The following is an 18,237-nucleotide window of genomic DNA, read 5'->3' as shown; positions in this document are numbered from 1 at the left end:
GCCCCGCCATAGCGCTGAGCGGGGCGGGGAGCGGCCGCCCGCGGGGCGGTGCCAACCTCTGCGCCGGAACCACTCTGCGGCGGCCGTGGGGCAGCATGTCCGCCTCTTCTGCCAGAAGGAAGAGTAAGGGGCGCTCGGCCGCGGGTGGCGGCTCCCCGCGGGATGGTCTCCTCGAAGCTGCCGCGGGCGGGCCGCTGGCGCTGCGCGTCACCGACGCCGTGGAGGCAGGTACGGGGTACGGGTGGCGGGAACGGGCAGCCCCAGCCCCGCTGCCTCAGCCGGCGCACTGAGGGCGCCTCCTTTGAATCTGAGTCCCTGCCCAGCAGCGCTCCCGGCGCCTCACGAAGGCGGGGCCGGGGGGTCTCTCAGTCCAAGCCCCCATGAAACCTACTCTTATTCCCGCGGAAGGGTGCCGGCGGTAGCTAAATCGCGGTGAAAGGGGCAGTACCGAGCAGCGTGGGACCAGCGGTGTTCCCAGCCCCGCCGGCAGCCCCTCACGGGGGTCCGCGCGCTCCCCTCAGGGCAGGCGCCGTGACGGCTGCGAGGTTGTGCTTCCCGGGGAGCACGGGAAACGCCGGACTTACTGACAGGAAGGGGAGAAAAAATGATTTTTTTTTCTTTCCTCCCGAAAACTTCAGGAGATGACAAAGTCCCGAAGATGCTGCGCAGAGCGCTGGCGCAGCTGTCGCTGAGCAGCATGAAATCTGCGGATCTCTGCATAGGGCGGCCGGCCCTGCTCACCTCTGCTGAAGGGCGGCAGGAGGTGAGATCCTTTCTTGTCCCTTTAGGTGCTTTTCTCGTGTTATCAGCGTGTTCCTGTTGTATTCAATAGAACCAGCATGGATCATGCATTGAGAAAGATGGTGAATATGCTCTTCTATGTTTTCTACACTATAGTTGCATCTGTATTCTCAGTATTGGAAAAAATCCATGCAGCTCCTTTTTGTTTTTTTCGATAAATTTATAAGTCATATGTGACTATATGGGTTATATATTTACTCATCTTTTTTCATGGATTTGTAGTATTTTCTAGTCAGCACAGTGTATGCTTTTGAGTCATCTTCAGATTGTGTAGAGAGTCCTGGTGAAATTCTTTTATCACTTTTATAGGCAAAATATAACCCCTTCCATCTTGAAAAGTGTTGTGGATCATATCTTAAGAGCTTGATGCTACTTGTGTCTTGCTCAGTGGAACCAGGTTTTAACCTAATCCTTCATATTAAAGCATTGTTTACCTTGACTGGAAATGGGAGGAGCAAAACCTCAACTGACAGGTATTGGCTTTGAAAACTCTTCCTAGGTCTGTACTGCTTGGCCCACCACAGGCTTTCCAGGGGGGAGAATTGGGCTGGATGAAACCACACAGAAGAGCCTGAAAGTAAATCCAGGTGACACTGTCACTGTGCAGCCTGTGACTGGTGCCGTCATCCAGGCAGAGGAAGTCAGTGTAAAGTTGAGGTATGGAACTTGTTACAGCCCTGTTGAAGTTTTTATTCATCCACTTCCCTTCGTTCTCTTGTCATGTCACAGAGTGGGCATTTGGATTATTGCAGAGTCTGATTATAGTTATGTCCTAAATAAAGTTACTCTACAGTTACTTTTGAAAGTGTCCTAGCACTTGTATTTTTATAAATTAACATCACAGTTCCCAGGCAGTCAGTTGCAGAATTTTTTTCCATGAAGAAATTCCTCCTGATGTCCAGAGAACCATAGTTTCATGTAAGAGGTAAGAACATAATTTACTGAAAGAATAAATTGAAGTCCCATTGTTCAAGTACTGCCTAAGTTTCTAGATGCTTTACAGCTGTAGTTCATTCTCTGCCAATTAACACCTCTGGGTAGTGCTTGCATGCATAATTTAGCTTTTTCTTCCAGTTAAAAGAATCAATCCCTAACTTCAGGCCCCAGCAGCATATTTGAGTATGTGTTTACTCATCAGGAAAGGCTATGATATTTTAAGAGCTCCTCTAAATTAACTGAATACACCTGTTTTCCACAGAGTTGCTTTCTTGTTGGTTAAAATCAGGAAACAGGCTTTGATTTGCAGGCTTAGGGCTCCCCCCGTTGTTCACGCTTTGAGTTGCAGCAGCTGCATCTGCTTTAAATGCCTTTGGTGTGGTGCTTTTCAACGTACAGGTGTGAGTGCTTACAAAAATTGGGGACTTCCATCTGCAAAAGGGATGAAGCGAGTCTAATCTGAGAACCAGTTACATAAACGACTAGAAAACGCTTTGTGGGGAAAACCTGTGTTTTGATAGTGGATATGCAAGGGCTCAAGGCACTGTTTTAATCAACAGAAGTTGTGTATGTGTGTTTGCAAGGCTGAAAGAGGCCTGCCTGATCTAAATTCTTCTCAATTCAGTAAACGTAGCAGTGATTATCCTGCCTGGTGAGATGAAAAGCCTGCATTGCGTATTTGTAATTCTAAGAAATGGTAAATGTAACTTGGGATTTTGTTAATTTCAGCATTTTGTTTGACAAAAGTAGCCCCTGATTACATAGATACACTTCTTGTGTTACTATGTGTCTAATATCTTCGGGGTTAAGTCCATATGATATGAAGACTGCGAAGTGCTGTGGACTCTGGTTTGGTTTTTAAGTGCTCGGAAAACCAACTTTTTCCCTTCCTACCACAGGGACAAAGATGCCACCGTTAATGCTGAGGAAATGTCTGTGTGCCTGCTGAGGAACCTTGGTATGAGTTTTGCTGCTTCTCTTTTGAGAATTTTTGTAGTAAATCATCAAGTTCTGGATACAAGAGCAAACATTTTCCCTTTGTGTTCTTAATCAGGGGCTTATGGCAAAATGGGGGATGTTACTTTATTCACACTTTGTAGATTGAAATGTTGTCATCTTTGTCTTTTTTTCTTCTTTTGTCTTCTCATAGATGGGAAAATAGTCCTACCAGGAAACCTTTTGGCTTTCACTTACTATGGCAAACTTTGCAACATTGTGGTGATGAAAGTGAAGGGGAGTGATGGTGCAGAGCTGATTGCACAGGGCAGTGCCATTCCCGGTGATTCCAATGAGCCAGACCTTGAGAGATCTGATTTGGAGAGCAGTGCCTTAGATTTGTCCTTACAGCTCGGCAGGATGGACATCGGTGATAGTCCAGGGGTTGCCTCCATGAGCACCCCGAGCAAAGCCGTGGATCCAGGCTCACCAGTCGCACCCAGCGGTCCAGACTCTGGGCAGGGAGACAAAACTTTCAGCACGGGAGATGGTGCAGACCTCATCCAGGATCTGGAGGTGGCTGGGAAAGCCAGCGCTGAGGGACTCCCACTAACTGGCAAAATTGGAGCAATGAGCAATACAGATTGTTTTTACTTCATTTCTTCAAGAACTAAAATCAATTTTATAGAACCAAGGACCAGTGTAGCAGAGGATGGCGAGTGTGAGTCCCGGGTCACCTATGACATGATAGGAGGCTTAAGTGGCCAGCTCAGAACTATTAGAGAAACTGTTGAACTGCCCTTGAAGCAACCTGAATTGTTCAAGAGTTACGGTATGATGCCTGAGAAATGGCTTTCTTCATTAACTTTCTTTTATAACGTGACTTTTTTTTTTTTTTTAAACACTAATTGCTCCAGGATTATGCACTTAAATGAATTTTATGTAACACTGATCTGGTAAACTTGTGTGTCCAAACAATGTCAAACTGCTTTATAATTACACTGTATGGATACTGTGAAGATGTTATGGCTAGCCTATGTGAAAAACAGTTGATCAGGGAAGAAATATGTGTCTGTACTGAAATTCCAGCATGCATGAGCAGAATTTGTAGCACATAGGAAAGACTTCTGTACTTGGACATTTGGAAGGTGCAATTGTTTGTGTTGTCCTAAAAATTTGTGTTGGTAGAGTCAGTTAATCATATCCTTTAAATGGAGAAGAACTCAGATTAATTCTTCTGCTATTTTTATCCCTGTGTGTTCCTGCAAATTTTAAGGAGGTCTTTGAGGCTTTTTACTCAAACTGCTGAGTGTGTTTAGTATGGAATTACAGGGCGGAAAACCAAAGACAATTACTGTTGCCATACATAAAGTTATAGCTAATATATATGAAAACTTAAAGGATATTTGCGACTCTGTGCTGTGTATTTATCACAAAGGGCTGTGTACCTTGTTTAGGTGTGCATCACTGTGAGACAGGGCCTTTTACCTATAAATATTTCTTTAATACCATGCCTTGGAGGCCTTTTATTTCTCTCTGTGACCTCTTCCCCCACACGTGCTTCAGAGAGGAGGTGATTTCAGCTGGGACAGTTTCTATAGCACACAGGTGGCTGTTTCCTGGCCATGATCCACAGGTGTCAGTGGGGTGGTGTGAGGCATCCACGAGCGGTCCAGCTCATTTGGTCCAACCCCAGCATCACCACATGGTTTTGTGGCAGCAGAGTTTGCTTCATCATGAGTGGTCTTCATACCTAGTCCCTAAAGCTTAAGCAGATTCTCTACTAATTACATGATGGCTGATGATGTTTTCTCAGGAGTTACAAACCTTTAGCCCCTCTCCAAACGTTGGGAGTCCTTGTCTGCTCACGGGCGGCAAGGCTGGAGCTGAGGTGAGCCTGTGGTTCCACAGCCCCGTGTCTTGCCAGTGCCAGAAACGCCACAGGAGGGAGCAGCACGTGCTTTAATGTGCTGGTGAGGGAACTTGTCTGTAGAGATGCTTTTCACTTTATCCTTTGTCAGTCAGCAGATAATTTTTTTCTCTTTTCCAGTGTATTAGTTTCTAAGGTTCAGGCTTGTGGCTTGCCCGTAAGGCATCATTCCCTGATTCTCAGTCCCACCTGATATTTCTTTGGTTATGTTTCACCAATATCTTATGTGCTGGGGTCAGGCCTTTGTCAAATATTTGTGTTGCTTTTTGCTTTCTAATTTTTCAACTTCTGTTTTTGGCTTTTTGTGCCAGTTTAATTTGGCTTTGCTGGTCTGAAACTATTTTTGGTGGGCTCTTTACCTGGGATCATAATAGTGTTTCTTGCAGTTTACCTGTAATTTCCATCCAGCATCAACTGTACACAGCAGTACCTTGTTCTTCCAAAGTCTCTTATGTTCTGTCTCTTTGGCTCTTAACATGTGCCATTAAATAGGCAAATTCACCCTTTTAATGTGTTCTTTCATCATCTTGCAAGCATTCTTAAATCAAGCCTCACAGTATTTCTAGAACTTTCTGGAGTGTTGAAGAGAAGTGGTTTCCTGATGTGGGAAATTTGATATAATGACACTGTAAGAGTCATGAATAGCTTAAAGTGTATTCATGGATGTTAGGTACTCAGTCTCGCAATTTTTTTGAGAACACATGGGGAAGATTTATAATGAACTACTGAAAAATATAATGAATTAAACAGGTGCTTTTTAAATAGAGTCTTTTGGACATTGAAAAATTGGATGGATGTCCCATTTAAGAGTGATCTTTTCCCTGGAAGCCCACAATTTCATCATAATGGCATGTCTGTTACAGGAATTAATGCTGAGGTCAAGTTATTATTGGTAATAACGGGGACAGTGAAATGTGCAAATGCAGGCTGAGTCTGGCATTTATCACCAGTAACTTCCTTTCTCTGTTTGTCTGCATGTGCTTATCCAAAGGGATCCCTCCTCCTCGAGGAGTGCTGCTCTATGGCCCTCCAGGAACTGGGAAGACCATGATTGCCAAGGCCATCGCAAACGAGGTCGGCGCTCACGTTACTGTTATTAATGGCCCTGAAATAATAAGCAAGTAAGTCCATCCTCTTTATGTTCATAAATTCTGTATATATAGTAGCCCAAAATATGCCCTGGCATCTATCCATTGTGGAGAGATGTAGTATTTGCTATGGGTTATCTGCCCAAAAGAGTCAAAAACAAATGGGGAAGGATTCTCTCAAGTAGGGCTTGTGTTTCTCATATTAAAAGAGGTTTATTGGACTTGGCCAGGAAATTTGTGTAAGGCATGGACTGAATTAAAGAGGGGATTAAAACTGCATCTGCAGTTGCATGTAGGTTTGTTCTGCAACAAGAAGAGGAACTTGTCAGAGCATATTTGCAATTAAGGTGATACTGCATAGACTGATGCATCCAGAGAAGTAATTTTTTGTTGTTCTTCAAAAATGTAAATAAAATTGTTTCTCACACAGAAGAGAAGCAGTTCTCTTTAATTTGTTTTCTAGTTACTAGATGATTCTAACTTTGTCTGTGCCCCATTTCACCTTAGTTTCCTGTCCTTGTGGAAATAAAGATTACTGTAGATTTGCCTGGACTTCAGGTCTTTAAAAGTGTGTGCTACAGCTTTTTGTGACTCATGAGCAGTAATTTTCCAAGTTGTCTGGAAAATACAAAAACCCCATGTTTTTTTATTAAAATATTTTAATTCTCACAGGTTTTATGGGGAGTCTGAGTCACGGTTACGTCAGATATTCGCTGAGGCTTCTCTCCGGTACGTTCCTTTGGAGAATTTTATCTGTGGTATCAGTTCCAGCCTTAATGTTTTTAAAAGAAAAATATTTGCAAGAATCTTTGAATTGTGACTTTTTTCATCCAGTGGTTTTTAAAAGGAAATAAATTTGTTTATGTAGAGCTTAGCTAGGAGGAAAGCAGTGAAACTCTAGGATGCCTGTTAATCCTTTTGGATACTGCCCTTTTTTAAGGGTATGTTAGGGATGGTGCCAGATCGTTCGACCTGTGTTGTTAGTGCATCGCGTGCTTGTTTCAACAGATGGAAGCATGAGCCAGAGTTTCACCTGGATCCAGATTTTCCTCTCTAGTTTCTGAAGGCCAGCTCCAAATGGATTAGTGTTGGTACTGGATATAGCATGCCTCTGGTGGTATGTTGCCCAAGTTTATTAGATCTGGCTAAGGCAGGCTTTAGACTTCCATGTGGTTGGTGTTCATAGTACACTAGCAAAAGACTATGGCATACTGAAGGGATTAGTTGTCTAATATATTATTCATTTTAGTTTTCTCTTTGAGTAACACTGTATTCAGGACTGAGACTTCCAGTTACCTTTCTAAAGAAGTGGGATGCTTGTTAGTTTTTGTAGGAACTGGACATTTTCCGTGAACAGCTTTGCTCTGCTTGAGTGCTTTAAATCTTCCCAAGCACCTTAACTTCTTTTTTCCCTTTATTTTTTTTCCCTCCAGTTGCCCCTCAATTATATTTATAGATGAGTTGGATGCACTCTGTCCAAAGAGAGAAGGGGCTCAGAATGAAGTGGAAAAGAGAGTTGTTGCTTCATTGCTGACATTAATGGATGGCATTGGCTCAGTAAGTCAACTCTATTGAGGCAAATAATGTGCATGGGCAATCGCTGAACAAAATAGTATTTCTTCTACAGGGGGAGCCAATATTAGATGTATCACTTGTGGAGAAAGAAGACAGGTGAGACTTTATAGAGTAATCGAATGCTTTTTTGGATGCTAAGCAGAGGATGTAGGAGAGGAACGATAACTGTGAGTTTAAAAGAAAGTAGGTTTCTTCCATTCACTGCCTTTCCTTTGCCTTCTCTCCCTCTTGTAGTTTTGGAGATCAAACTGAAATTTCAGTGATAGCCCATCACTGAACTAAACCAGGTATTTTTAATTGCTCTGAAGTCAAAGTCATCCAAATACTTCTGGTCATATGTAGGCTGCATGATTAAAGGCAACAGCAACTATTTCAAGATTGCCAGAGCGGTATGTAGGGCATAAACAAAAGCCTAATAAAGAAACAGTAAATTTAATTGACTTGAGTAAATTATGGATTAAGCACATAAAGTTTGGCAATCTCTCATCTATTATTTTATGATTATTAGCAGGAAAGATGAAAGAACTCTGTCCAGATTATGAAAATAAATTTCTTCTGTTTATATAATCTGCAAGTTTCTCATTATTTCCCTGCATGGCAGTTTGAGTTGCCCAGTCTGGAATTGTTCACAGGCAGAACATATTTTCTGGTGGCAGAGGCTAATGGATATTCTTCCTGGGAAAAGTGCTTCATTCACAAAAAGAGTATGACATTACAAGAGACCTCCTAGCTGATCCTGCCCCGCTGTAAAAGTGAAAAAGCAGAGCTTGATGAAATTGATTAGGATTTTTGACCTTGCTTTTCCTACTGGACCTACAGGAAGCTTTATAACCTCCTGTCTTTGCTGGGTTTGATACCTGAACTGATTTGTTTCCCAGCCTTGTTTATTTCAAGGTCTGCTAATACCATTCTGTTCTTGTGCCAGCGCTGCATTTTAGCTCAAACACTTATTTTTCTCTCCTTGGTTCTTACTTTCTGATTCAGGAAAGCAGATTATTGGGGATTAAAGTGGGAGTGTCTCTTGTACTATCTGTACGTGCATGTAGCCTGTAGGATTGCTAAATTGCAGTTGGGGATGGGTTGGTTGGGTTCACTTTTGGCGTACGTATTCTGAAAAGCTTGTTTTATTCCTTTAGAGCCAGCACTAGGATTTTAGTGTGCGTAATAGCTGGAAAAGTAAGCAAGAAGTATGTTTATAAGCTGTGTGACACTTAATTGTATTTTTAAAATAGTATCTTGCACTGTTTGATGCCTCCAGGAAGGCAGTGAAGGGCAGCTGTTGGTCCTTGGGGCCACCAATCGCCCTCATGCCCTGGATGCAGCACTGCGCAGGCCAGGGCGTTTCGATAAGGAGATAGAAATCGGAATTCCCAATGCCCAGGACCGTCTGGACATACTCCTGAAGCTTCTCAAGAAGGTTCCCCATTCGCTCACAGCAGAGCAGTTGGCACAGCTGGCTGACAGTGCACATGGTTATGTGGGTGCAGACTTGGCAGCCTTGTGCAAGGAAGCAGGTAAGACTTTGTTTATCTTATTTAGGGTATTACTTTACTGTTAATGTCTTTATTAAGGAAAAAAAAAATCCACAGTCTGTACTAATGGCTTTTGAAAAAACAAGGTTTTATTAATTTTTGTGTCAAAGACAAGACAGCCAGGTATGAGATCTGAGGAACACCAGTCTACTGCTGGGCAGATCAGAAAAATTCTTTGAATATTAATAACTTTTAAAATCCAGTGTTACTATCAATAACCCTGGGGAATCCCCTATGCCATTTTTAGGATACTAGACAGCTTGCTCTCTCTCAGTAAACCAATGGTTTTGGGAGTTAGCTAACATCCCGAAGAGTTTTTCTACTCTCTATCCTAAGTCACTCTGGCTGCACAGCTTGCCCTGCAGGTCTGTGTTTCCAGGATGTGGAAGCTGTGTGCCTCAGTGGTGTTTCTTGTGTCTCCCTTCCATATTTTGTGCCCGTATTCCATTTCCTGCAGGTGAGGAGCTCCTTGCAGGGGCGAGGGTGCTGTGTGCACCTGGCTCAGATTGTGCAGCAGAGCTGAGAGAGCTGCAGAGCACACCCTGAGCCAGGGGCTGGAACGTGGCCCTTGGCCTTGGGAACGGGCATAGCCCTGAAGAATTATCCATGCATCATGCAGCCAGGGTTCAGTATGTTCCAGGGAATGCTTCAGCATGAGTTCACTTCTGTTTTCATTGGATGAAATTTTGCAAGTACGCTCTATCAGTTCCTAGGTTTTGCTAGAATGCGTCTGCACTGTTTTAAGTGTTGGAGCTTAAATCTGCCCATGAGCAGCCCTGTAAAACAGCCGAGTCAAAATATGACTCTCCAGCTCTGCTTATGCCTATTTGCTCCCTTGTGGTTCACAAGCAAGTTTGCTGCATGCGCTGGTTACTTTTATTTCCTTTGGCACTGGGACAGCTTCCTCTGGCAGTGGCACAGAGCATGGATAATTCTTGCATTGGAATTGACTGCGAAGATGACAGATGTTTTATTAGGGGTGATGGCACCTGGAACAGCAAGGATTTTACTTGCCAGCTTCCAGAATTTTTGAGGGATAGTTCTCAAATATGAATTTTTGGAGTTTTTATGGATCAAGAAGAAAAGAAATACATGAACACAATTTGTTTTACAGTGCTCTTCTCTCGGCTTCAGTTGTGTTTTAAGCTCTGTTTTAAATTAGAAAACATTATTATTTTTTCCTGCTTATATATATTTGTTTTAAAAAAAGATAAACTCCCTTTTTATTTTCCTTCCCCAGTGTTTTTGGAAGCCTGTCAGTCTGCCTGTGTTTCAGTACTTGCATAGTAAACACTTAACTAATGTAATCTAAAGTTCTCAGTGAGAAGTGTTGTGGTTTCAATTCCAAACATGACCCAGCTGAGGCTTTACTCGTGCATGCGCAGATGGATTCTGGACACTTCATAATCCAGCTGTAAATAGATTATATTTACCCACTTCATGAGGACCTCTTAGAAAATAAATTTGGAATGTTGTGCAGGTTGAACACTATGTAGGTAAAAAACTTTGGGCATCTACCTGTGGCTGATTGCAGGACGTGGTGTTATCCGGGAGCTTTGCATCCAAAGCCAGTGGTGGGAATGAGGGAAGGAGGATATCTTCTTCCTATTGCTCTTCTTTGCTCAAGTTTGACTCCATGCTGTTAAATTTCCCTGTCGTTTGTTAACGCGGGGTGACCTCTGCTGGGGAAAATACAGTCCAGCGCCCTTAACTCCTTGCAGGCCACGTGAATTTTTCCTCTTGAAGAAGTTGCAGAAGCATGAGTCAGTCGAGCTATTACATAAACTGAAGTTAAGTTGCTCATCATTAAGGAACGTTCTTAGTTGGAGTCTAGTTTTTTTTCCAATTAAGTTTTTTATATTGCATTTTCAACACCTGGTAAAATATTACTGCTTTCACTGGAGTTAAACTTAGCAAAGACTTTTATAATCTACTACTTCTCCTCAGTAGAGCAAGATTCCTTCATATGGAAAATTTTCCAGTGTTTTGTCTAGTTTTTTGTGTTGTTCCAAGATGCATGGCCTTCTATTGCTTCACTTCAGAAACTCTGCTGTGGGCCAAGCTAGCTTGCTGCCCAGGAATGCTCTCTGATATTCAGCCTAAGTTTTCCTTGTTTAGTTTTATCCCATTATTTCTATTTACATCCTTGTACAACACGTTTGCTCTCCCTCCTTAGTGTTTACACCCTTCAGATATCTCTAGGCTGGTCTCATGTCCCCTACCTCCTCATTCATTACTGGACCAAACTATAAATATTTAGCTCTTTTAATCTTTTCTCATAAATAAGTTCTTCCTGCCTTCCGAGAAATTGTGTTGATTTTCTCTGAACTGCCTCCAGTTTGTCAATAACTTTTTTGGTGATGTAGGGCTTAGGATTGAACATATTTCATATATATGTCTACATCACAGCATAAAACATGGTATAAACATATAGTTAATGTGACTAATGCACATTTCTAAATATCCAAAATGCTTTGTATTTAGGCACTGTCTGAGTTAAGAATTCTTTCACAAATTTCAAGATTATTTGTGCCACATTCAGACTTGATGTGTGTGTAAGTACAGGTGAAATGTGGAAACTAGCTTAGAAGAAGGATTTCAGAACTCAGGAATACATGTTCAGTTTTTGGCACAGGATTACTGTTGCTTGCTGACTGTATTTCTGTTGTGGTCTGTGGGAGACTCTCAAGTCCTGCATACCCCATTTATATCCTTGGGTTTGTGGCTGGAGAGACTGAAAGATTGCAAGCTAAATATGTTTATATTCTTAATACAAAGTTTAGATCATTTTCCAGAGGACTCATCTTTCCTTATCTTTCTACTTCAACTCTGTTTTTTTAACACATATATTGTGTATATACTGCTTATATAAACCAAGGGTGTAGTAATTAATGTAACATGGTAAATGTAGTATTTGTAGGGCTTTTGCATCTCTAGTTAGGTTTCCTGAGATACTTCATTGTAAAAGCTTTGATGTTTGCCTTCTATATAATTCTGAAGACCATTTGTTAATGAAAAGTAAATAACCATTATAGAATTAAACATATTCCATCTGGTTTTTTGGCAGAAGTTGTTTGTTTTCCAGTGCAGGATTTGCTTAGTGGTACTGCTGGGGTCAGACAGGCAAGTTTTGTGTTCTGTTCAGCAACTCTGCATTTTCACGGGAATTTTGAAGAAGTTTTGGGGCCTGTAATGTCCATTTTATGCTGAATGTTTCCAGGCCCCCGTGTCTATGGTGTGTACAGAATTGTGGTGTGGTGTATGCAGGGATGGGCAGGTAGAGGAAAAGTGGACAAGAGACTTGGAGAATCTGTGCAGTGGGAGCTGGACTTTCCCAAACAGGGCATTACGGCCAAAACGTGTGGCACCTTTATATGGAGATGTGCTTATAATAATCAACTAAGAGTGTTTTTATTTTATCTGCTGAATTTTTAGAGTATTAGTGGATTTTTCTCCTTTTCCTCTACTGAAGATACAGTTCTAGCCTCTCAAAAAATGAAACCACAAAACTGGGATTTTTATAGGATATCTACATGTCCAAGGTTAGAGTATCTGTAGTGACTGCACTGGAGATATTAAGATTTGCTGTGATTTCCACAATTAGCTGATGCTTTCACGAAGTTAACAGCCAAGTGTGGAAAACCTGCAGATTTCATGTTAGGCACTGGGCCACATCCCATGGACATCAACTTGCAGTGTGCTACTCTTGGTAGACTCCTGAGGACTTGGGTACCATCCAAGGGATTCACACACAGAGAATTCTTGACAAGAAAAGGGCTTAGTTATGTGTGTAGCTGAGAAAGTCATATTCTTCAGGCTGGAAGAGGTCTACTGTATCCTAAATTATTTAGTAGACTGGTTTTAGTGTGAACAGCTGCCTTCTGAATTATTTTATCTCAAGCAGAGGAGTGTATAGGAGATAGACTGCCATATCCTTGCATGTAATGTCAGTGTTTGTATGCCCTTGAGATCTTGTTGCTTCTCCTTTATTTAATTTGCCACGTGGTCTTTTATTAATTCCCCAAAAAATTTATAATGGTTTTAATTTATTCGCAAAGATAAGCACTGTACTTCTTTTTAAAAAAAACCAAAACATATGAAATGTTAATTATGTAGCAGGGACATGAATGGTATAAACTGTACTGAATGTTAGAAGATGCTTAGCAACAAAGGTTTCCAAATATAGCAATTTATTATAAACTTATCCTTCTATGGCTGCCTGTAGCATTTCAAGAGGGTGAATATAAATATAGCTTGATTTCTTCAAGGAGTGGGCTCAGTCATATTGTTTACAGAGAAAGGAAGTATTTGCTTTGTGACTCTTAGAATTTATCTTGAACATCCTTGTTCATTACACATCATTTCAGTGTGCTGATATAAAACACTTGGGCTGTGATAAGATAGCATCATGAGGAGAGGAAGAACAAATGGCTTTGTTTAAATAGTGGTCTTTCTGGCAAAGACATTGATTTGCTTCCAGTAAGGATGCTGCAACCACTGAGACTTTGAGACTTCTGTAAAAGAGGCACTGGTGGCTTTGTTTTGCATCAGAAGTTTTTAAATTGCCTGGAAAAGGTATCACCCTGCTTAGCCTTTAGGATTAGAATGGTTTACCAAAAAAAAAAAAATCGTAGAGAAATAAGGGATTAAGATATATCTTTGACCAGAATGAGTCAGCATGACTCTCCTGAATCTGTGAAGCCACTTGCATAGGCATGTCATAATGGTCTGTTGTCTTGTTCTCATAATTTTGAGACCTGTTGTTTGGAGATCTTATTGTCTGTGCTGTTCATTTGCCCCTTTAATTACCCCTGCATTCTGATGAATAATACAGGATGGAGAGGCTTTATGCTGCTTAATCTGTAGCTCTGTATATTGATTTTATGTGGATAGCAGATCTGTAAAGGTGTAATTTATTTAGGAGGATACCGTACCTGGCTTTTTGTTGGAGCTGAGAAACTTCCTGCTGTATCTTCAACACCCTGAAACAGAATTTCTGCAATCCCCTTGCATTAAAAGTAAGAATTAAAAACCAATAATAACTGAAGGACTGTCTCTTAGAATTTTTCTGTTTTTCCCTGTAATTGACAGGGAAGTGAATTCCCCTGAAGCCCAGGAATGTCTCTTTGTTAGACCTATGTAGTTTCCCCCCAGCTCCTGCAGTTGTGGTAGCCTGGCCACCTGCAGGAAACATGAGCCGTGTGGGCTAATGTGATTAACAGTGAGGCTCTGTGCACCCCGAGGAGCAGCCCCTGACTGCTCTTTCAACCAGACAAACGCTGCCTTCAATCCGTGCCTTCCCAGCCTCCTATCTCCAATCGAGCTCTTCCTTTCAGCTCAGGCACAGTCCTGATGAAACAGCCCAGTGTTAGGGCATCAAGAATATCCCTCCTTTCTTTAAGCCATAAAAATTCAGTCTGAACCTTTCCCAGCACGGTCTGCACCCGGGTTCTACTGGGGGTGTGCAACAAATGTGGATATTTTTTTTGGATTGTAATCCTAAATGTAGCAATGTGGGTTTGAGACACTGTTGAAAATGCAGATTTTGACAGAGGCAGTTGATGACCAAGGCAATGGGCTTGTTTGTTTCGCAGGGTGGTTTTGCTTTGCTTTCAAATTAACTGACTGCAGTTACAGATTTAAAAGGGGAAGCGCTGCTTGACACGCTGTAATTATTTTATTCCCTTATGGAAAGTGACTGAAAATACCATGTCTGTGTTGTTACTTATTTAGTAGTAGCAGGGACAAATATTGAAGCTATGCTGTTGCAAACAGTCCGCTATTGCATTGTCTAACTGAGTACTGGTTCCCATGTGACACTCAAAATGAGGTGGGAAAGGCTGCTTGCCTTTTTGTGAAAAGGTCATGTAGAAGATGTGGGAGTTTGGGGAATATTAATAACATATCTAGTCAGATGGTCAATACAAAAAAAATGTGTTATGAAATTTTTGCACAAAGGACAGAATATTGGATTTTGAAATACACTGAAAAGCACAGACATAATACAAAAGTAAAGCTACAAATGAATTTTTGGACTGGGACAACTGAGTTTTCTGACTTTGTGTTCCATCATTCTAATTTATGGTGTAAGGAGAGCAAGAAACTCCAATCCCCATCTTCAGTGTCCGTGAGTTTTAAGTTAATGCTGCATTCTGTGCTGTTGAAGTTGGGTCCGTGAAGCAGAGGGTGTTTCTAAACCAAAGCAATTGGCTGAGCAGCTTGGCAGTAAATGGGCCCTTGCTTGCACACACACATAGCAAAGCAGCGTGGCTTTTTTGGCCTCTGATTGGAACACGTGTTTTGGGATTGCTTCTTCGAGCAGCAGCTCAGAGTGGTGGCTTTTGTGCAGAAGTGGCTACGTGTGGCTGCTGCCTCTCTGAAGCAATGCTGGTGCATGTTGTGTTGGTTTTTGGAGTTATTTTTTTCTTGTAGAAAGTCTTTGCCCATTTTTTTTGTTTGTTTTCTCATGGTACTTGATTTTTGTTTTTGCATGAGGAACATTGCACTGACTGCAGTCAGGGCATGTGAACTTTTGGTTTTCATCATAACTCATTTTAAGTGTGTGTTTATCCAAAACTTGCAGCTAATTGGATGATGGGATTGCTGACTTCATGCACACAGTTGTGGGTTGAGTACTTAATAATCTGTTTAAAGCACATCCCATTCTGTCTGCTGATATTTATATAAGCAGGAAATAAGGATTATTTTTCAGAAGAGTTGATCAATAACTGTAGCTAATACTCTAAATGAACCTTCTTGGCTGATAAGGCACCGTGTTCTTGCTTCTGCAGCTTGAGTGGTATGGAAGAAATTATACTACTCATGTGTGGCAATGGAGTTAGCAGTAGGCATTTGTACGTAGAATGATTAGCTACTATTGGGGGACAGAGCTTAAAGGTTTTCAGGCAGAGTTTTTATAAGTCTCCTGACTTTAATTTTTAGCCGTATCCCTTGCCAACATTCCTAATTACAATTAGACTGGGCATTTAGCCACTAACTCTTTTGCTTCTTGTCTTTCTGCCCTTGCTGCTCTGGTAGCCTGGCAGTCCTTGTTTTTCTCCTCACGCATGTGTGACCACCCTTAGCGTAGGTACAGTTATGTCTGGGAGCAGGCTCGGAACAGGCAGTCTGGTATTCCTTATTTCCCTCTGTTGTCGTGGTGTTGGGATAAATGACGTGTGTACTTGATCTGTGAATAAACTCTTTCCTCTACGAAAGAAGTTCTGAAAATGTAGTTCTTCCTTCCTTCCTCCCTTCCTTCCCCTCCCATCACACCTCTCAGCAGCTTTCAGGGAGCTCCACAGACATGTTCCAGCAAATGCCAGGGCCCTTGAGGAAGGACTATAAATCATGGATATAATCCCTATAGTAGGTTAGTGCTCAGGTTAGCCCAGTGAATTTGTAATGTTATGGTTACAAGGGATTTAAGGGCATTATCTTTCCTGTGCAAACAGTGCATGAAAGTTCTTCAGGGATTTTTCCCATATAGCTCTGGCAGCTAAAGACAGATTGCAGAGTATGGTTTTGAGAGCAAAAGTCAAGGTTTATGCTTCCTGATTTTTTTTTTTTTTCCCCCAAATAAGCATGAATTTTATGTATAGGTTAAATTAAAAAAAGAAAGTTTAAAATATATTTATAAACTGACTTTAAGTTATATGAAATGCTTTTTCTGTGCATAAACCTATTAAATTTTGAAGTGTAGGATGTAAAGATCTAGAATTAGAGGAAGATACGCCCTCCAGTGCCATAAGAAAGCTGGGATCTTACCCATCCATGCCCCTCTGTTGAGTGTTCCACTGCCAGCCAGGTGGTAGAGGATCACATTGGGTCTGACAGCTGTCACTGTCAAGGAGAAATAGTGTGTGTCTTCTGGGTTTGTCCAGAAGAATTTGGGAGGGAAATGCCAGATTAGCAGAGAAGGAAGAAACATGTCCTTATGTAAACAACTTTACAAGAAGATAATAATTTCTTTGAAGCTACTTACAAATTCTGGTATTGGGATTCTGGTAGAGTAAGTCCAGACAGGATGGATTTGCAAAAGGAATAGCTAATGGGCAGTAAAAGATGCACGAGTAACAATTTTGTTTGGTTCAGTTTATTTCCTCAAGTGTTGTGTATATATTCTGTTTTGGAAACCTAAAGTACATATGTTGGTCATTCTGAGTGGCTGCTTCCTATTATTTACAGTGGTGTATAATTATACACAGACTCTGACAAATATAGCAGTGTCGTATGGTCTTTTTTTAGGTTCAGATATTTGTTATTATGACCTAATGTGCCAAAACTTAGCCAAGCTATGAGCAAGAAAATCTTACAGGCAAACAATGCTATCGACGTTGTGCATAGCTTGGTACCATCCGTACCAGGACAGGGCATTCTGCTGGGTTTTTTCCCCTCTGTCCACTTGGTTTCCTCTGTTCTAGACAGACAGGATGAGTTGGTGAGGTAGAGCACACTGTTGCTGGGCTGGAACAAACTGTTTATTTTCCATTGTTTGTAATCATGCATGCCTTATTATGCTGCTTTCTTTTCTTTTCCTTTTTATTTTTTTTTTTAAACCAGGATTTTCCATTTCTACTTCACTGAGGATCAGTGTTGTTCACTAGCCCTGTGATAGATATAGGTATCCTGTGCCTGTGTGAACAGTCCCACTGACCCTTCAGCAGGATAACTGCATCTCAGTCCTTCCTCCCCTCATGCAGGACTGGAATAAAACAGGGAAAACCCACTTGCCGACTTCTGAGCCCCCCCTGGCACTGCCAAAAGGATCATTGATACTCATTAGCCCTTAAGAAGGGAGTAATGTCTGAAAAGGAGCAAGCAGAGCTGCAACAAGTGCTGTGCTCAGAGTCAGTTCACAGCAATGACATTATGCTCAACCCAAAACATTCCCACGTGAAAGACACCCAGGAGGTGCCTGATGTTTTCTGAGGAGTTCCTGTTTGTATCTGCATTGTAACTTGTGTAGGGATGAACGTGGGTTTGCTGTAGGGTTCCTCCTCGTTTGCCTCTGCACTGCTTCTGGCAGCAGGGTTTGCATCCTACCCTGCATTGCCTTACGTTAAATCCATCTTTCAGCGTCTTGAGACAAGGATGTGTTTTCCTGCCTCTGGCAAGCCACTGGCTGTATCTTTCTCCTGTTACTGAGGCTCCCCCTCCCCGCCCCTCTTGTTAGAGGTCAATCTGAAGTGCAGGAAAGAATGATTATGATAATAGGAGGAAACAGGAAGAATCATGCTTTCTTTTTCAATCTGTTTTTTATTATTGTTTTAATGTAAAACATTGTTTCAATTAAATGCTGACCTGTGCAGTGGCGTGTGCGTGCACATGCTGAAATGAATTCCGGCTTTGTTTGGAAAGCTGTGACCTCTTTATTCCTGTTCTGGATCAAGGCTGTTGCCTTTCAAATCCACTGCTGAGGACTAAAATTTCACTCATA

At 41.7% G+C, this 18,237-nt stretch overlaps 1 protein-coding gene across 3 annotated transcripts in view; it reads left to right on the top strand.

Moving 5' to 3' along the window:
• The first annotated feature begins 68 nt into the window (after window positions 1-68).
• The window catches only part of SPATA5 (spermatogenesis associated 5), a 165,229-nt gene continuing 147,060 nt past the window's right edge, over window positions 69-18,237 (top strand). For all 3 annotated transcript variants that reach the window (XM_042048493.1, XM_042048494.1, XM_042048495.1), the window contains exons 1-9: window positions 69-228; window positions 639-763; window positions 1,301-1,458; window positions 2,637-2,695; window positions 2,888-3,505; window positions 5,595-5,724; window positions 6,364-6,420; window positions 7,125-7,248; window positions 8,525-8,780. In XM_042048493.1, the coding sequence (XP_041904427.1) occupies window positions 96-228; window positions 639-763; window positions 1,301-1,458; window positions 2,637-2,695; window positions 2,888-3,505; window positions 5,595-5,724; window positions 6,364-6,420; window positions 7,125-7,248; window positions 8,525-8,780 (1,660 nt within the window). In that variant the 5' untranslated portion in view covers window positions 69-95. The remainder of the gene's footprint in view (window positions 229-638; window positions 764-1,300; window positions 1,459-2,636; window positions 2,696-2,887; window positions 3,506-5,594; window positions 5,725-6,363; window positions 6,421-7,124; window positions 7,249-8,524; window positions 8,781-18,237) is intronic.

The sequence above is a fragment of the Corvus kubaryi genome, unplaced genomic scaffold (genome assembly GCF_017639235.1).
Source record: "Corvus kubaryi isolate FWS band 111438036 unplaced genomic scaffold, C.kubaryi_AGA036_p1.0 67, whole genome shotgun sequence".
NCBI lineage: Eukaryota > Metazoa > Chordata > Aves > Passeriformes > Corvidae > Corvus > Corvus kubaryi.
The sequence above is the reverse complement of the archived record's forward strand: the minus strand, read 5'-3'. Positions and strand labels throughout refer to the sequence as shown.